We start from the raw sequence: 19,749 nt of genomic DNA, 5'->3' as shown, positions 1-19,749 counted from the left end.
ATAGTACACTACACTATACTGCACTACACTATACTGCACTACACTACACTACACTATAGTACACTACACTACACTATACTGCACTACACTACACTACACTATAGTACACTACACTATACTGCACTACACTACACTTTACTGCACTATACTACACTATACTGCACTACACTACACTATAGTACACTACACTATACTGCACTACACTACACTGTACTGCACTACACTACACTACACTACACTACACTATACTGCACTACACTACACTATACTGCACTACACTACACTGCACTACACTACACTATAGTACACTACACTATACTGCACTACACTACACTATACTGCACTACACTATAGTACACTACACTATACTGCACTACACTACACTGCACTACACTACACTACACTTTACTGCACTACACTGCACTACACTACACTACACTACACTTTACTGCACTACACTATACTGCACTACACTACACTATACTGCACTACACTACACTGCACTACACTACACTTTACTGCACTATACTACACTATACTGCACTACACTACACTATAGTACACTACACTATACTGCACTACACTACACTACACTACACTATACTGCACCATACTGCACTACACTATAGTACACTACACTATACTGCACTGCACTACACTATAGTACACTACACTATACTGCACTATACTGCACTACACTATAGTACACTACACTATAGTACACTATACTGCACTATACTGCACTACACTATAGTACACTACACTATACTGCACTGCACTACACTATAGTACACTACACTATACTGCACTACACTACACTATACTGCACTACACTACACTATAGTACACTACACTATACTGCACTACACTGTACTGCACTACACTATACTGCACTACACTACACTACACTGTACTGCACTACACTACACTACACTATAGTACACTACACTATACTGCACTATACTTCACTACACTATACTGCACTATACTTCACTACACTATAGTACACTACACTATACTGCACTACACTACACTACACTGTACTGCACTACACTACACTACACTATAGTACACTACACTATACTGCACTATACTTCACTACACTATACTGCACTATACTTCACTACACTATAGTACACTACACTATACTGCACTACACTACACTGTACTGCACTACACTACACTATAGTACACTACATTATACTGCACTACACTATACCATAGTCCCCACAACGCTGCTCCATGACATTATTGTATTGTATTGTATTGTATTGTGCTGACCTGAGGTGACCTGACTAGCAGTAGGTTTCTGCCTCTGATTCCTGTCTAAGAGAGAGAGAGAGGGGGAGGGAGAGAGAGAAGGAGGAGAAGGAGGCAGGATAACAGTTCCTAAAGCTGGGAAACCAGAACATTCTCACAATAAAATAAAATAAAAATAAAAAGGAACTCGACACAGATGGCTGTTCTTTCTTTTCCTCCCCAAAACAGGAAACGTTTCCTTTATTGTCTTTTTCTTTCTCTCTTTCTTTGCTTTGTACTCTTCCCCCCCTCTGTTTTCCTCTTGATCAGATAGGGCTCTGTGGGCCGCTCAATCTGGGCTTATAAGGCAACAACAACAACTCTGTGCGCAGCGAGCCGTGCGACCCGGCCAGCGGCCCCCCGGACCCCAGTATGAGCTCATGCCTCTCCTCTGGGCCGCCTCTCCGCCCACACCTGCCCTGCCCGACCCCCCAGGCCTTATCGCAGCCGGGCCGGCCCCTTTCAAAGCCTGGCTATCTCCCCCATCGCTTTCCCAGACTCCCTGCTGTGGAGGGGCCAGGCCGGCGTCGCCTGCACATTGGGGGAGCGTCGCATCACAGAGGGACGTCTTTCTCTGCTGGGGTTTCTGGTCCTGGAGCCACGGGTTCGAGAGCAGGAATATAGCACTGAGAGCTGTGATTGCAGGGCAGCAGTGTTGTGTTGCAGTGTGTTAATAATAGTGATCAGGTGGGATACTGTACATATGTATATATGTCAATATAGTGTATGTGTGTCTGTATTTAAATCATGTATGCACATCTAGATCTGTATGCGGTGTACATCTCTCTATATGTGTTCATGGACTGAACATGTATTCCTAGTCAGTGAATGGACGGTGCTGTTGAAACTAGCGGGTTGGGGCGACATCTGGCGGCGGTCAGGGTGCCTGGACAGACTTGTACAGTATATACTGTATATAAAGAGTTTACATTAAGTCTCGTTAACATTATAAAATAAGACATCATATAGAATACGTTAAAATGTCACTTGTGTTTGAAATTGCCCCTCAGCGTGGCGTATGCATACATTTGGAGGCTACAGTGTGTATTAAGATTACCAGCATCAGTCTCAAGTCTATTCTAATAACTCTATTTGTATCCCAGCGCTCATCAGCGGCTCTTATTATCGCGATGACGTCCCTCGCATCACTCACGTCACTGTCACTCAGACTCGTCCTGGTCGTGTGCGCCGTGCGTGACGTCATCGGGCCGCGCCGGCAGGCTCCGCTCGGAGGTCGGTTATTAATGCGCTGGACTGCGGCCCGGAGCAGCGGACGGTTCCGATACAGCAGTAAGTGGAGCCGTGCGGGTGATACTGAACCGCAAATGCGTGATGCTGCCTGGGCGCCTGTGCCGCACTGGGGGACAGCTATCACAGTGGCACCGGCGCTAATTGCCTTTATCAATTGACTAATTGTGCAACTGCCAGCGCACTTTGACTGTCTGTGCAGCCTTTCACCGACGTGCGGCGGACAGTACGACATTTAGCACATTTTAAAGATGTGAAATGAATAAACATTGATAGAATACAATGAAAGAATAGTATGGGGATTGTAATAACGCTACAGATGGGTGCCCAGCAGCCAGAGCCGGACAAATTGCTGCTCTTGTTATTATAACTAGTATTAGTAGTAATAATATGAATAATGTCCATATTCTTCTTGTTATCAATTTATTATGATGCATATGCGATGTACCTTTTAGAAGTGCACCAGTTTATTCTATTGTGTATGTCTAATTGTATGGGTGTAACCCATAAGCCGTGCAGTCAGAGCCTGGATTCATCCACAGCTGCTTCGCTGCCGCTGTGTTTAATGTTGTTACACGTGAAGGCGGTGCCCCAGGCAGACTGATTGCCTGCAGAGTCACAGGGCAGCTGTGGGGGGCGCCACTGTGCTGGGGATCGCAGGACCCCCCCACTCCAGCGACTGCTCTGCGATGTGTCGAGTTGTCGTGTGGTGTTGGTGTCGCTGTTTCAGTTCACACGTCTCTCTCTGGTGTTGTGCAGGGTGTGTAGCTGCCGTGCTCCCAGGAAGTGTGTCCCAGCATGACCTCTGTCCCCGACCCCACCGGGGCGAAGCCGCCGAGAGGCACGCGCTCCCCCCAGTCACAGGACTCTGCCCCCAAGGTAGGGACGGGCCATCATGAGCCAGGGGAATAGAGAGTGCGTGTGGGGGGTTAATGGCAAAGGACACAGTAACACATTAACTCGGCGTGGTTTTAAACTGAACTGGTTATGATCGGGGATTTGGTGCAGCAGACAGTTTGTGTTTGAGCCCAAATTAAATAATGAACTATAATAATCATTTGATAGAGAGGAATGTCACTGATTTGCTCAAAAGAATGCTGCAGGCCGTGTCTTTTCATATATGTTTTTTTACTTTTTGTATTATTATTTTATTTTTGTTTCCTTTTTAACATTTTCAATGATTTTAGCACTGGAATAGTGAATCTAACACGGGCGTCAGTCTGACTGGAGCTCAGGAATGCCTTGATCTTTGGATCACTTTGTGGATTTGAATAATTCAGTTTTTACGTTACGCAAACACACAGCTGCACGTTTCATAAATTTATGTCATCTGTCTGTGTCAGGCGAGGATAACCCGTTTCCACAAACGGCGAACATGTGCCAATAAAGCCAATGGCAAACTGAAAACTACAGACACACACAGCCAGTTAATCAGTTCTAGGGCTGCGCTGGGCTGGGCTGGGCTGGGTGGGGTTTAATAGTTAGTTACCTGAGTGTTGAAAGAGATGCACCAGCACCAAGGGTCAAAGGTCGATCTCTGGCCTGAGGGTGGCAGTGGTGCGAGACAGCGATTGGCCGGTCTGGACTGCTCCCTCGGCTGCGATTGGCCGGTGGTTTCTGTATCGCTTCAGCATTTATTTTTTGTTTGTTTTATTGTTTTGTTTCTCTTTTTCTCTCCCTGCTTGTGGGGGCTCGTCTCTAGAAAAAGAGTGCGGGTGGCAGCGGGCGCCCGGGCAGCGGCAGTAAGAAGGGCAGTCTGCAGGAGGCTCGGCGCAGGGGCAGGATGGACCGCAGCCGCGGGGAAGAAGAGATGAGCAGCCAGCTCGGCAAGCTGGTGAGAGCCCAGCAGTGTCGGCCGGGACAGGACCCTGCCGCCTCACTGTCTCATCATCACCACATTGTCTTCTGTGCTTTACTTTAATCAGGACAGACACCTGGTGTTGTTGTGTGTATTTTTCACCTTTTGTTGCATGCATTAGTCATGCTCTTGGTGAGGACGCTTACTAAGGAATAAATATGATTATTATTTATTTTTGTTTCTAAATGTTAGTTATAGTTATATAGATTATAGTTAAAAGTGTTTGGTAGTCAGAGTGTCAGGTTCCTCCTCAGTGACTGGTCTCTCTGCAGGACCTGAGCAGCAGTGCTGGACCCAGCGGGACCGGCCTGGTCTACAGCGACTCCAGCACCAAGTACTGCTGCCTGTGGGACCCCAGGTACCCCACTGCCCTCGGACCCCCTACTCTGTCCTTCCACCTGCTATCTGTCTGTATTTCTTTCCTTCTGTGTTTGTGTTGTGCTGTGTGCTGTGCTGTGTGTGTGTGTGTGTGTGTGTGTGCTGTGTGTGTGTGTCTCTGTGTGTGTGTGTGTGTGTGAGTGTGTGTCTGTGTGAGTGTGTGTGTGTCTCTGTGTGAGTGTGTCTGTCTGTGTGTGTGTGTGTGTGTGCTGTGCTGTGTGCTGTGCTGTGCTGTGTGTGTGTGTGTGTGTGTGTGTGTGTGTGTGTGTGTGTCTCTGTGTGTGTGTGTGTGTGTCTCTGTGTGTGTGTGTGTGTGTGTGTCTGTGTGAGTGTGTGTGTGTCTCTGTGTGAGTGTGTCTGTGTGTGTGTGTGTGTGTGTGCTGTGCTGTGCTGTGCTGTATGTGTGTATATATATATGTGTGTTCAGCTGTGTGTTGTGGAGTTGTTGACCCTGCTCTCCCCCACAGTCACCCGGAGTGTCCGGAGCGAGTGACCGCTGCCATGCAGATGGCCCGACAGGAGGGGCTGGTGTCCCGCTGTGTGGAGGTGGAGGTGCGCGTCTCTCAGGACTCCATGGAGGGGGTGGCTGGAGGATTTTGTTGACGGGGGGGGGGAGGTGGTTAGTCTTAGTGCACGAGAGTGGGGGGGCGGAGCCTGTATATCGGGGGGGCTATAGAATGGGGGTGGAGCCTGTGCGCTTGTGTTTTTAATCTTGTTTTGAGGTGTTGGCCGGTCATACATGTGTTTCGCCAGTGGCACTGATTTTTGGCTTGAATAGCACAGTGGTAATCCGTGCCCAGTGCGTGTTTTGCAATACTGACTCTGTCTCTGTGTCTCTGTGTCTCCCTGTGTGTCTCTGTGTTCCAGGCCAGGTCTGCCACAGAGGAGGAGTTGCTATTGGTCCACAAGTGAGTCACCTTGGATACAGGCAACTTACTGACATATAAATAAATACTAATTATATAGATTTTGTAATATAATTGTGTATCAAGGACACTGTTGACTTCTGTACTGTTCCCCTCTCTCAATGTTTCTGTGTGTGTATGTGTCTGTCTCAGGAAGGAGTTTGTGGAGATGATGAAATCCACTCAGACGATGAGCCAGGAGGAGCTGAAGACTCTGTCTGAGACGTACGACTCGATCTTCCTACACCCTGTGAGTGTGAGACACTATGGCCCCCCGGCCCCCCACCGTCCACACCACTGAGAACAGAGCAAGATGCTCGCCTCGCTGCTCACCATGATAATATAATAACATTGTGTCTCTGTCTGTGTGTCTGTGTGTGTGTGTGCGCAGGAGTCGTTCCGCAGTGCGTGCGTGTCCGTGGGCTCCCTGCTGCAGCTGGTGGACCAGGTGCTGAACGGGGAGATCAGGAACGGCTTCTCTGTGGCCAGGTAGCGTCCTCTCTCCCTGCTGTCAGGGGCAGCGTCCCGACAGGTTGTTTTCATTCCAGAGTACAATGATCGATTCATTGATTGGTTAATTGATTGATAAAGACAGGAGTGTCAGCAAGTGCCTTCTATTCACAAAAGACCGTAAGTCACAGATGAGTCTTAATTGAACTGAGGGAACTTTGATTTTTATTTGTTGTATGTGTGTGTGCGTGTGCATGTGTGTTTCCCTGCAGGCCCCCGGGGCACCACGCCCAGGTGGATCTGATGAACGGATACAGCATGTTCAACAACCTGGCCATCGCTGCTCGATACGCAAAGAGCACACACAACCTGGAGAGGTAAGACACACACTCACACACACACACACATCCATCTGATCTGGATGTCACCGATTACAGTCCCTCTCACCACCCCCTCTCTCTCTCTCAGGGTCCTGATCGTGGACTGGGACGTGCATCACGGACAGGGGCTGCAGTACATCTTCCAGGATGACCCCAGGTCAGAGTTCACTCGGGGTTCAGAATTCAGTCTTGTTTGACTCAGGATCAGGATCCCAAACCTGCCCTTACCAGGCCTCACTAAGACTGTCTCTCCTCTTGTCTCCATCTCTCCTCTCCCCTCTCCTGTTCTCTTCATCCCTCCTCTCTCTCTCACAGTGTGCTGTATTTCTCTATACACCGCTATGAGGACGGGCGCTTTTGGCCCCACCTTGTGGAGTCGGACAGCACTGCGGTGGGTAGCGGCCCGGGGACCGGCTTCAACATCAACCTGCCCTGGAACCAGGTGAGCTCTCCCTCTCTCTCTCTCTCTCTCTCTCTCTCTCTCTCTCTCTCTCCCTCCCTCTGGCTGCGTCCCAAATCTCACACTTGCTCCCTACACCCTTCTACAAGTGTGCACGTGGCGTAACGTTGTGCTGACGTCACAGAGTGTGCACTTCAGTGTGAGAGTGTCGGTGCTGGGGCGAAGAGAGGCGTTCAATGGGACACACTTCCGCGCCAGCATTCAGCGCCTTTACCTGTGTACAAAAAGTGCGCTGTTTTGTTCACTCCGTCTAAGGGAGCAGTGAAGGGCACAGACAGTGCGATTGGGCTCCTTCACTCGCTCCCTGAGGGACTGAGACAGCCCTTAAGATGGCCAACACAGTACTTCTGCCCTGCAATGGAAGGGAACAAGGGAACGAGTGTGCGATTTGGGACGCGGCCATACTCCCCCCTCCTCTAAGTTCAAATTCAAACTCGGTTCAGAACAAGCTTTATTGGCAGGTTGACACCAGTGACACACACAGTGAAGAGAGCAGGACACACACACAGTAACACACAACATCATCAAAGAGTCTCTCTCTCTCTCCCCCTGCACTCCAGACAGGGATGAAGGATGCTGATTACCTCGCCGCTTTCCTGCAACTGCTCCTGCCTGTGGCCTACGAGGTGAGTGCCCCCCACACACTGACTGACTGCCACACTGAGTGAATGCGCTCCGCTGACAGCCTGTGTTGTTTTGCAGTTCCAGCCCCAGCTGGTCCTGGTGGCTGCTGGGTTCGACTCTGTGAGGGGGGATCCAAAGGTGAGCGGCGCCCCCTTGTGGACGGTGGAGAAGAATTAAAACAAGAACTTCCTTTCATGTTCTTGTCTTTGACTTTACATTCTATAAATATTGGATTGAGTTCATCAGCACTGTGTGTGTGTGTGTGTGTGTGTGTGTGTGTGTGTGTGTTTTGCAGGGTGAGATGGCTGCCAGTCCTCAGTGTTTCTCCATTCTCACTCACCTGCTGCACGGCCTGGCACAGGGCCGGATGATCATGGCCCTGGAGGTGAGAGACTCATTAATTAACACCTTAATTACAGCACAGCTTTGTTTCAGAGCTGAGGGGGGCAATAGCACTGACCAGTCGTCTGGGGTCATTCAGTATGTGTGTGTAAATACTGACAGGACTGTAGTAAGTTTACACTGACAGGACTGTAGTAGGTTAACACTGACAGGGTTGTAGTAGGACTGTAGTAAGCTGCGAGTCTGCCGGGGGGACAGGGGCTCAGTGCTGACTGCATGTCCGTGTCCCTCAGGGGGGCTATAACCTGCGGTCCACGGCGGAGGGGGTGTGTGCGTGTCTGAGGGCCCTGCTGGGAGACCCCTGTCCCAAACTGGAGCCCCCCGTAGCCCCGTGTGACAGGTGAGGGGACTGGGAGCGAGGGCCTGTACTTCACTGTGCGTGGTGCTCTTGGGAGAGGCGCTGTATTAAATGACCTGTGTCTGTGTATGTGTGTGTGTGTGTGTTTTGCAGTGCTCTGCAGTCCCTGTCTCGGACCATCGCTGCACAATACCAGTACTGGAGCAGTTTGCAGGTCCTGGGTGAGTGTGGCAGTGGGAGTGGGGGGTTCAACGTGTCTGTGTGTGTATGTGTGTTGGGGCCTGTGTTTTACAAGTGTGTGTGTATGTGTCTCTATATGTGTCAGTGTCTGTGTGTGTCTTTCTTTGTGTCAATGTGTGTGTATATATATGTGAGGCCATGTGTTTGACCACTGTGGCCCTGTCTCTCCCCTCAGAGGGGGGTCCGGTGCCGCAGAACCCCTCAGAGCCCCCAGCCGTGTCGTACGGGGAGGGCGAGGGTTGGTGCCAGGTGGCGGCGAGGGAGACGGGGCTGGTGTATGACGAGAGGATGCTGGAGCACCACAACATGTGGGACAGGTCAGCCCTGACCCCTGACCCCTGACCCCTCAGCAGCCCGTCTCACAGGCATACACATTCAGATGTCAGCTGGGTCTGTGTCTCACTGTCTGTTTGTGTCTGTGTGTCCAGCCACCACCCTGAGCTCCCTCAGAGGATCTCCAGCATCTTCAACCGCCACCGGGACCTGGGGCTGCTGGACCGCTGCCTTCGCATACCGGCCCGCCAGGCCACGGAGGAGGAGCTGGCCATGTGCCACAGGTATGGTCTGACACGGGACAGAACACGGCACTGACACGCCAGTCAGTCAGAGTAGAGAAATCACCTACTCACAGTTTACTCCTATAGTAGTGTTAGTGTGTTTTAGTAGTCAGTGTTGGTATTATCTTCATGCTTAGTAATAGTAGAAATATTATTATTATATTATTATTATTATTATTATAAGTTTTACTAGTAGAACGTATATTAGTATTTTATTAGCAGTAGTAATGTTTTGTAGTACTAGTAGCAGTAGTGTTAGTACTTTGTATTTTTTGTAGTAGTATTTGTATAGTAGTAGTGTTGGTAATGTTAATTGTAGTAGTACTTTACTCAGGAGTGTTTGCTCTTATTTCAAGATACAGTAAAGGTGTACAGTTTAGCAAATGCAGTTGCTGAGGTGCAGAACTACAGGGCTCTGTGCTGTGAGTGATTGTGCTTTGTGCTATGTGCCCTGTGTGTTGTGTGTGACTGTACTGTGTGCTCTGTGTTGTGTGTGACTGTGCTGTGTGTTTTGTAGCGAGGAGCACATTGCCACGATGCGTGGCTCGGCGGGGTTGAAGCCCAGGGAGCTGCACCGGCTGGGAGACGAGTACAACTCCATCTACATCAGCCCTCAGAGCTACAGCAGCGCCAGGCTTGCGGCCGGGGCCTGTTTCAGCGCCGCACACGCCCTGCACACGGGCCAGGTCAGCTGTGCGCCTGTGTGTGTGTGTGTGTTCACCTGTGTGTGTGTTCACCTGTGTGTCTCAGCATGGACGCATGTGTGTCTGTCTACCTGTGTGTGAAATTTCCCTGTAGCCATATGTGTATTATAGATTTGTGTATTACACCTGTGTGTGTGTTGCCCTGTGTGTCAGGTGAGCAACGCCGTGGCCATTGTGCGTCCCCCCGGGCACCACGCAGAGAGAGGGTCCGCCTGCGGGTTCTGCTTCTTCAACAGTGCGGCGCTGACGGCACGCTACGCTCAGAGCCTGGAGCCCGGGCTGAGGTACGGCACAGCACCGCACACTGCAGTGCACTACAGTACAACACTGCAGCGCATTAGAGAACAGCGCACAACACAGCACAGTAGCCCGCACTCCCCTCTCCCCCCACAGGGTGCTGATTCTGGACTGGGACGTTCATCACGGCAATGGGACACAGCACATCTTCGAGGACGACCCCAGGTACCGTAGAGACAAAAGATCAATAGGAACGTTATGGCTGTTACGGCCCAATGCAGAACCGGGGCTGGTCCGGTTCGTCGGCCGCTGAATTACACGGCTGACACCAATGCCTGATGAGGGTGTGATTTCACAACATAAACACACAGAGTGATCGCTCCTGCCTCCCTCCCTCAGCGTGCTGTACATCTCACTCCACCGCTATGATGACGGGCTGTTCTTCCCCTGCTCGGAGGACGCCGACTACGACCAGGTGGGGCGGGGCCAGGGGCGGGGCTTCAATGTCAACATCCCCTGGAGTGGCGGCCGGATGGGCGACCCGGAGTACCTGAGCGCCTTCTTGTGGGTCGTCATGCCCATTGCACACCAGGTACTGCATACATGACTGCTGTTATTACTGTAGACATTACTGTAGACATTACTGCTGTTATTACTGTAGACATTACTGCTGTTATTACTGTAGACATTACTGCTGTTATTACTGCTTTTATTACTGTAGACATTACGGCTGTTATTACTGCTGTAATTACTGTAGACATTACTGTTATTACTGTAGTTATTACTGCAGACATTACAACTGTTATTACTACACATGTTATTGTTGTTATTATCACTGTTATTACAAATTGTTTTATTACCACTGACATTACTGTTATTACTATCTTAAGTAGTATTTATAATATTATTATTTTGAGTCATACTCAGTTCCTCTCTCTCTTGCCCCAGTTCGCCCCCGGGCTGGTTCTGGTGTCGGCTGGGTTTGACGCGGCGCGGGGTGACCCGCTGGGAGGTTACAGTGTGACCCCAGAGTGTTACGCCCACATGACACACCTGCTGAGCAGCCTGGCTGGGGGGCGCCTGCTGCTCATACTGGAGGTCTGAGACACGCCTCACACACACAACACACACTGTATACACTACACACACTGACACACAACCACACACACACTACACATACACACATAACACACACTGTGTACACTACACACACACACACAGTACACACTACAAAATCACACACACACACACACACTACAGCGCTATTTAACTCACACATGCTCACTTACTCTTTCTGTCTGCCTTTGTCCTCTTGTGTCTGTCTGTGTGTCTGTGTGTTGTGTGTCCCTCTCTCTCAGGGCGGCTACAACCTGACGTCCATCTCAGAGTCCATGTCCCTTTGCACCAGCGTCCTGCTGGGAGACTGCCCCCCACCGCTGCCTCCGCTGCCGCCCCCCCACCCTGCAGCTGCCCTTTCAATCAATCGGGTCCTGCGTGTGCACAGCCCCCACTGGAGCAGCCTTCGAGTACAGAGTGAGTAACACTACACACACAGCCCCCACTGGAGCAGCCTGGGAGTACAGTGTGAGTAAATACACACACTGATTGTGCTTGTTATGTGCTTCTCCTCCTGCAGTCCCAGAGTCGCTGCGCGCCTCTCTGCCGTCTCCTAAGCAGCGGGGCCAGAGGTCAGCGGGGGGAAAAGGTAAAAGGTCGGTGGGGCAGGAAGTGACCCCGCTGCGCAGGAGCCCCCGGCAGGCCACGCCCTCTGTGACCCCGGAGCCGAGCGCCGCATCCGTTTCGCCCCCGGGAGCCGGAGGGGCTGGGGTGCAGGACATCACCGCGGGGCTGCTGTCCCTGGACCTGAGTCCCGCCTCCCCCTCCCCGGCCAATCACAGCCCAGCCTCGGTGCCGGTGGGCGGGGCCAGGAGGAAGGTGAAGTCCATCCCCCCGGAGGAGAGCCGCACCGACGCCAGGGGTGACGGGTCAGAGGTAACGCTCCGGCCTGGCCCGGAGCCGCGGGGCGCGGAGGAGACACGAGGTGGAGGGACACAGGTGGGTGTGAGAGAGAGGGAAAGAAGAAGAGAGGAGGAGAAGGAGACCAGTCAGCACTAGAGATGCTTCGGGTCTTTTGATTGCATCACTCGGCTCGATAACGGCAGCTCGAGTGTCCTGAGTGTGAGTAACGCCATGTCTCTCTTCCAGCCACCCAATCAGGGTACCCAGAATGCCCTGCTGGAGGAAGCGACTGGTTGGTCAAAACCCCTGAAGGATCAGACAATCGTGTGTGAGGTCTTGTGTGACAGCCAGGAAGTAGGAGGGGTATGTATTCAGTGCTGTTACAGTAGGGGCTATAGTAACAGTGTAGTAGAATAGTGCTGTTATAGTAGGGGGCTGTAGTAACAGTGTAGTAGAGCAGTGCTGTTACAATAGTGGGCTGTAGTGACAGTGCAGTAGAATAGTGCTGGTACAGCAGGGGCTGTAGTAACAGTGTAGTAGAATAGTGCTGTTACAGTAGGGGCTGTAGTAACCATGCAGTAACACAGTGCTCTTACAGTACGCTGTAGTAAAGCTGTAGTAAGCCTGTTGGTGTGGGGGTGGCAGGGACAGGACTGACTGTGTGTCTGTTTCCGGGGGAAGATGTTCCTGGTGGAGCCGTTGACGTGGTGCCCTCACCTGCAGGCTGTTAACCCCTTGCCTGCCGGCGGGGTGGACGTGTCCCGGCCCTGTGAGGAGTGCGGCAGTGAGGCGGAGAACTGGCTCTGTCTGTCCTGCTACCAGGTGAGAGATCCGGAGCCCCTGAGGACCACAGAGACGGGCCGCCCACTGGAGTCCATACTAAAGAGCAGTAGTGTCTCAATGACAAGGAGACTTCTTTACATGCTGGTTAATAAATGATACCGACAGGAACACAGATAATTACAGACTTGCTCTCCCCTCCTCCCTCGCTCTCTCTCCGCTCCTCTCTCAGGTGCTGTGTGGCCGCTATGTCAATGAGCACATGCTGTTCCACGGGCTGCAGTCCGAGCATAGGCTGGTGCTGAGCCTGGCCGACCTGTCCGCCTGGTGCTACGGCTGTGAGGCCTACATCGACAACCAGGCAAGACGCCGCACACTCCCCCTGTCTCTGTGTATCTCTGTGTGTGTGTCTCTGTGTGTCTGTGTCTCTGTGTGTCTCTCTGTGTGTGTCTGTGTCTCTGTGTCTGTGTGTGTCTGTGTCTCTGTGTGTCTGTGTCTCTATGTGTCTGTGTCTCTGTGTGTGTGTGTATGTGTGTGTGTGTGTGTGTGTCTCTGTGTGTCTGTGTCTGTGTCTGTGTGTGTGTGTGTGTCTGTGTCTCTCTGTCTCTGTGTGTGTGTGTGTGTGTCTCCGTCTCTGTGTGTGTGTGTCTCTGTGTGTCTGTGTCTCTGTGTCTCTCTGTCTCTGTGTGTGTGTGTGTGTGTGTCTCTGTGTGTGTGTCTCTGTGTCTCTCTGTCTCTGTGTCTCTGTGTGTGTGTGTGTGTGTCTCTGTCTGTCTCTCTCACTGTGTCTCTATGTATCGCATATTCAAAATGAAAAAGCTTAATTGGTGTGACTTCAGAACAGTGAACAATAGCTACAGGAATAGATACAGTCTATCTCTGTCTGTCTGTGTCTCACTCTCTGGCTCACTCTCCCTGGCTCTCTTTCACTGTGACACATCCCCCCCTCTCTGTCTCTCACTCCCTCTCTCTCTCTCTCTCTGTCTCTCTCTCCAGGTGCTGTATGAAGTGAAGAACGCAGCACACCGCTCCAAGTTTGGGGAGGACATCCCCTGCTGTCACTGAGAGAGAGAGAGATGTAGGGTGGGCCAGAATGAATGAGGGATGTTGGGGCAGATGGAGTCAGAGAGGGAATATGAGAGAGAGAGTGAATGAGAGAGTCAGCAAAACGGATAGCGAAGGAGAGAGAGACAGGAAGCCTTCATTACCTAACCTTCCGCCCAAACCCCACCACACACACACACACACACCTTCCACACCACACCACTGAACAGTGATTGTACAGCTGCCACACAATACCCAGCATAAATACTGTTTTATTGGTAAAAGTATTTTACATTTCAAAGATAAAAACATTCAAACAAATTTTAATACTTGTAATTAAAATTAAAAAAAATCAATTACCCAGCATAAAAGGAGAACACCCCAGCACCAGCAGACCCCACACACTGGCACCGCAGGGTCTCGGACACAGCTGGACTGTGATTCATGCCTCCTGCCACTGGGAGCAACGAGGGGGCACAGCTGGCTTGGTACAGCAGCACTAGTGCATCGTGGGTCTCTGGGGATCTCCACAGCAGCGTCTTCCTTCTAACTCCAGACGGGTCACACGTGTGTGTTTTACATGTTTCATTGTCTCTGAATCGCCTGGTATTTGGTGTTTGATTGTAATTGTTTTCTCTGCAATCGGTGCTGTATGTCAGACCAGCTCACCACTGCGGCCTTCATACCAGCCTGGGGAGAGACGACAACACGGATACACACACGTGCACACACACACGTGCACACACACACGGGTACACACACACACAGGTACACACACACACACTCTGATCACAGGGTCCAGTCTCAGTCTCTGACACAGCAATACTCCCACTGCCCCCGGCTGACTCCCGCAACTGCACACTTTAATCTGATTGTTTTATTATGACTGTTATTATGGTTTTATCGATTATCATTATTATTGTGATTTTTATGGTTGTTGTTCTTTTGTTAGTGCGTGTCGTCTTTGTGTTGTTGGCCGGTGTCTCGAGCCCCGGTCTTTTCGTCTCCCCAGGACAGCAATACAGCTTTTCTTTGTGATTATCATTATTATTATTATTATTATTATTATTATTATTATTATCTGTAATACCTCTGATCGATTGCACCTGTGTGTAATTACAACAATGTGCCAAAAGTCCTGATCTCTCACACCCCCAGCCAATACACTGAGCTGATCTTACAAAAGAGGACTCTGTGTACTTACTCTGTGTGTGAGTGAGTGTGTGTGTGTGTGTGAGTGAGTGAGTCTGTGTGAGTGTGAGTGTGTGTGTCTGTGTGTGTCTGTGTAAGTGTGTGAGTGCGTGAGTGAGTGAGTCTGTGTGTGTGAGTGCATGAGTGAGTGAGTCTGTGTGTGTTTGTGTGTCTGTCTGTGTAAGTGTGTGAGTGCGTGAGTGAGTGAGTCTGTGTGTGTGAGTGTGTGTGTGTGTGAGAGTCTGTGTGTGTGTGTCACATAGAAACACATACATAAATATGCTACATGGCCAAAAGTATGTGGACACCTGCCCGTCAAACATCTCATTCCAGAGTCATGGTCATTGCCACGGAGTTGGTTCGCCTGCTGCTCTAACAGCCTCCACTCGATGCAGGATCATTGCTGCGGGGATTTGCTTCCCTTCAGCCACAGGGGCATCAGTGAGGTTGGGCACTCACATTCGGCGTTCCAGTTCATCCCACAGGTTTCCGATGGGGCTGAGCTCAGGGCTCTGTGCAGGCCAGCCAAGTTCTTCCACACCGATCCGGACACACCGTTTCTGCATGGACCGCACATGGAATCAGGAGAGGGCCGTCCCCAAACTGCTGCCACAGCGTGTGAAGAGCAAAATCACCTGGAATGCTATTGTATGCTGTAGCGTCAAGATTTCCCTTCAGCGGAACTAAGATGCCTGAACCAGGAAAAAGACCCCTAGCACCGCTCCTCTCTGTGTCCACCTCTCCTGTCTCTCAGTGACCACACTGTCCTCTTGGGGTCCCTGCTCTAATCATTGTATGCAGCGAATGATAATTTCAACCTACATCTCTCGCTCTTCACACCTCCCTCTCTATATCCTGCCTCCCCTCCCCTCTCCCCTCTTTCTCTCCCTCTTTCCTGTTCCTGCAGTGACAGTGTGAGATACAGCTGACATCTCTCCCTCCCCCCTCTGTACTAGTGCGGTAGATTTAAAATATAGCCTCTCTCTCTCTCTCTCTCTCTCTCTCTGATGCTGCATTACTGCGCAGCTCTGCAGTAGTGATCTGAGAGTGTGCCCACTCCCCTCCTTTCTCTCCCCCACTCCCTCCTCCTCCCACCTCTCTCTCTCTCTCTCCCACTGTATTGTGTGTCTCTGCGGGACCCGGGCCCGTGACAGAGGAGCCAGACGCAGTCTCACTCCCACAGCACGAATGAAGGGAGAGAGAGAGGAGACAGACAGAAGCCTGATTTTTTCTTATTTGATTTAACACTTGCCTCTGACTCCCTCCATCCCTCCCTCCCAGGATCCATTTTCTTGCCTGCAGCATTTCACCCTTCCTTTTCTCTCCTTTTTTTTTAACTATTGATTTTTTAATCTTCAGACAGTAGAGAGGGAGGGAGGGATAGAGCAGAGAGAGAGCGTTCCCTCCCTCTTCCTTTCTCTCTGCTCATGCGTGTTTTCTTCACATCTGTTTGGCAATAGTCCATCATTATTGTTATTATTTATTCATTCATCTCTTTGTTTAGAAGCAAAAACTTGCTTTTGAGACCATTTCGAGCTCTCCTCTCCATCGCTCTCCTCCCTCTCTTCTCTTCTCCACTCCTCCGTCTCAGCGCTCGGTGTGTGGGTGCCATGCAGTGTGGCGCGGGCATGGCGGTTCGGCCGCTGGCGGAGGTGTCCAGCCTGTACCAGACGGAGTTTGTGCGCAGCGCCCGGGCGGTGGGCGCGCTGTGGGCCGGCTTCTCGCTGTGCTTCTCCGTCATCGCCGCTGTGGCGCTGGTCCAGCCCTCCTGGGTCGGCACCGGGGAGCTGCGGTACCGGCCCGGCCAGGGGGAGGCGCCGCTGGCCGGCTCACTGGGCCTGTTTGAGGTGTGCCTCGACACGGACGCCCTGGTGCCGGAGTGCCGTGGCTCTCTGCGCACCCTCACGCCCCTGAGCCCCTTCCAGTCGCCCGCCGTGCTGGTGTGCATGGCGCTGGCGCTGGTGTGGGCCAGCGTGGGCTGCCTGGCGCTGTTCCGCTTCTGCAATGCCGCTACCGTGTACAAGGTCTGCGCCTGGCTGCAGCTCACGGCCGGTGAGGAGGTGGGGTGGCAGTGTCAGTGTGTCACTGAGCGAGTGGGAGTGCAGGGACTGCTGTGGTGGCTGTGTGTCGCTGGGAGTGGGTGTGGGTGTGTGGACGGTGCCGGACCCGGCCTGTGTTATTCATTGCCATATTCTCTCCCCCTCCTCAGGGTTCTGCCTGGCGCTGGGCTGCGTGCTCTTTGCCGACTCCTGGGACTGTGCCGAGATGCGCGCTCTGTGCGGGCCGGCCGTGTCCAGCTTCTCGCCGGGCCGCTGCTCTGTGGGCTGGGCCTACGTGCTGGCCATCCTGGGCGTGCTGGATGCCGCCATCCTGTCCACCCTGGCCTTCGTCCTGGGGAACCGGCAGGATGGGCTGCTGCCAGATGACCACAAGGAAGGTGAGCAGAGGGACGCGCCAGGACACTGTGAGGACACAGGACACTGACACACTGCGTATAGACTCACTAACTGGCACACTGGGACACTGTGTATATTGTAACGCACAGGCAACCCTGACACACTGAGACTGTACTGAACACATCCACTCACACACTGACACACTGACAGAGCAGCACACAGGGCGGTTCGTGGGGCATTTAGATGAAACAGTGACAACTGATAAAGCCCAGAGAAGCGAGCTGAGCGTGGGGGCTTTGTTGTTTACGTCCGGCTGATGACTGCAGCTGCAGGAAGGGGAGGGGATTGAGCGGCAACATCATTCTCATCACTGTCTGTCTGTCTGTCCTGCAGCCTCCAGCTTTCTCCTGGCCTCCTAGAGACGCAGCCTCACCGGCCTGGCTGTGAGATGCAAGGAGAGGTAAGACACGACTCACTGAACGGTCCGCTCTCTGTCATGTCCTATAGGATGCTGTGCTCTGAGTGTCTCGCAGTAGACTCGGCTGTCCTGTGTTACGTTGTGATGTAGTGTAGTGCAGGACACTGTCCTGCTCTCCTGTCCTGTGCTGTAGTTTCTTATAGGACACTATTGTAGGGTCCACACAACCCGGGTCCTGGAGGAGCCCCTACTCTGCTAGTTTTTGATCCAGCCGAGTTATCAATTACTTAATTGGACTAATAATTAGCTTACATTTCGCTTGTTAAACTGTGTCATAAAATCAGATAATAAGTTCCTTATACAATTGCATACTTAACTGAAACCCCCTACTGTTTACAATAACAAAAACCAGCCGTGCCGGGGGTCCTCCAGACCACTGTCTTACAGGACACAGTGCTGTGCTGCAGTGTCTTAGATGTTGGGTTATTGTTGTAGCATCTTATAGGACACTGCTGTGGAGTCTTACAGGTTGTTGACATTGTATTTGGTGAGTCAGTGTCACACACATCACTCTGACAGCTCAACATTTCTCTCTCTCCCTTCCTGTCCCTCTCTCCTCCTCCCACATATTCATCTCTCTCTTCTTTTCTCCCTTCTCTGCCCTCCTTCCACCTGTTTTTCTGTCTCTCTGGCCTCTCCCTTCTCTCTCTCTCGCTCTCTCTCTCTCTCTCTCTCTCAGGTTGTTCTGGTACTCTCTGTTCCTTCTCAGATGACATCACTGCCTGCTCAAAGAAAAATGAAAAAAGAAAACAACAGCAGCAATCCCCCCTCCCTCCGCCCGCCTCGGCCTCATCCCTCTCTCTCTCCGTCTCTCCCGGTTACATAACCTGCTCGGTCGGCATAGCAACCATCGCCTGGCAACAGGATCCCTGCAAAGGAGATTTAAAAACAAAAAACTGAGCGACGCTTTCCTCCTGAGAGAGAGAGAGAGAGAGAGAGAGAGAGAGAGGGAGAGAGGAGAAGGGGCTAGATATTGTAAATCTAGTAAGAATCATGAAGACTGACACATACAGGACATCACTGGGGGAGGGGAGGGACACTCGACTCCATTAGGTGACAAGATGCTTTATTGGGAGCTGAGAGGTAGAAGCAGAGGAGAGAGAGATGGAGGCAGGAGGGGAGGGAGGAAGGAGAGAGAAAGAGAAAAGAGTGGAGAGACATTTATCTGCAATAAGTTAATGAACATTATTGTAAATCGAGAGGCAGATAGAGAGAGGGAGTTGTTTCTAAGGGGGGACTTTATTGGGATGTTTTATTGGTCTACCTTTTTTCTTTTCTTTTAATTATTACTATTTATTATGATATTACTTTATTATTGATTGTTATATTAATCATACTCTTTGCTTGAAATTGTGTTTTAATTATTACTTATTCTATTAATGTATATTAATGATTATTATTATCTTTTTATTATTATGTATTTAGTTATTTTAATGATGTTTAATGTATCTATATATTTTATTGTTACTTTATTATCCATGAATATCTATGCTCTTGTTGTTTGTATACAGCTCTGGAAAAAATTAAGAGACCACAGCAAAATTATCAGTTTCTCTGGTTTTACTATTCATAGGAATGTGTTTGGGTAAAATTTGCATTTTTGTTTTATTCTATAAAATATTGACAACATTTCTCCCAAATTCCAAATAACTATTGTCATTTAGAGCATTTATTTACAGAAAATGACAACTGGTCAAAATAACAAAAAAGATGCAGTGTTGTCAGACCTCGAATAATGCAAAGACAATAAGTTCATATTCATTTTAAACAAAACAATACTAGTGTTTTAACTTAGGAAGAGTTCAGAAATCAATATTTGGTAGAATAACCCTGATTTTCAGTCACAGCTTTCATGTGTCTT

At 50.6% G+C, this 19,749-nt stretch overlaps 2 protein-coding genes across 3 annotated transcripts; both read left to right on the top strand.

Moving 5' to 3' along the window:
- The first annotated feature begins 2,487 nt into the window (after nt 1-2,487).
- Nucleotides 2,488-14,867, top strand: hdac6 (histone deacetylase 6). Of its 2 annotated transcripts, XM_066710095.1 has the most exons (29): nt 2,488-2,589; nt 3,307-3,426; nt 4,250-4,381; nt 4,678-4,763; nt 5,251-5,335; nt 5,651-5,691; nt 5,842-5,938; nt 6,080-6,177; nt 6,411-6,515; nt 6,607-6,675; nt 6,834-6,960; nt 7,539-7,604; nt 7,681-7,740; nt 7,898-7,987; nt 8,238-8,344; nt 8,456-8,523; nt 8,718-8,859; nt 8,971-9,099; nt 9,617-9,785; nt 9,957-10,087; nt 10,197-10,265; nt 10,440-10,632; nt 10,989-11,138; nt 11,399-11,573; nt 11,677-12,095; nt 12,246-12,362; nt 12,681-12,821; nt 13,012-13,140; nt 13,776-14,867. In XM_066710095.1, the coding sequence occupies exons 2-29, from the start codon at nt 3,346-3,348 to the stop codon at nt 13,842-13,844; spliced, it is 3,345 nt and encodes a 1,114-aa protein (XP_066566192.1). In that variant the 5' UTR covers nt 2,488-2,589; nt 3,307-3,345; the 3' UTR covers nt 13,845-14,867. The 2 variants fall into 2 exon arrangements, with proteins under 2 accessions (XP_066566192.1, XP_066566193.1); XM_066710096.1 differs by lacking the exon at nt 3,307-3,426 and having other exon boundaries at nt 2,493-2,589.
- Nucleotides 14,868-15,078: 211 nt separating this feature from the next.
- Nucleotides 15,079-19,430, top strand: lhfpl4b (LHFPL tetraspan subfamily member 4b). Its single transcript, XM_066710097.1, has 4 exons — nt 15,079-17,066; nt 17,224-17,451; nt 17,804-17,870; nt 18,568-19,430. Exons 1-3 carry the CDS (start codon nt 16,625-16,627, stop codon nt 17,827-17,829), a joined length of 696 nt encoding a protein of 231 aa, XP_066566194.1. The 5' UTR covers nt 15,079-16,624; the 3' UTR covers nt 17,830-17,870; nt 18,568-19,430.
- Nucleotides 19,431-19,749: the final 319 nt, after the last annotated feature.

This window comes from Amia ocellicauda, chromosome 7 (genome assembly GCF_036373705.1).
Source record: "Amia ocellicauda isolate fAmiCal2 chromosome 7, fAmiCal2.hap1, whole genome shotgun sequence".
Classification (NCBI taxonomy): domain Eukaryota; kingdom Metazoa; phylum Chordata; class Actinopteri; order Amiiformes; family Amiidae; genus Amia; species Amia ocellicauda.
Note: the sequence above shows the minus strand (reverse complement) of the source record. Positions and strands in the feature narration are given on the sequence as shown.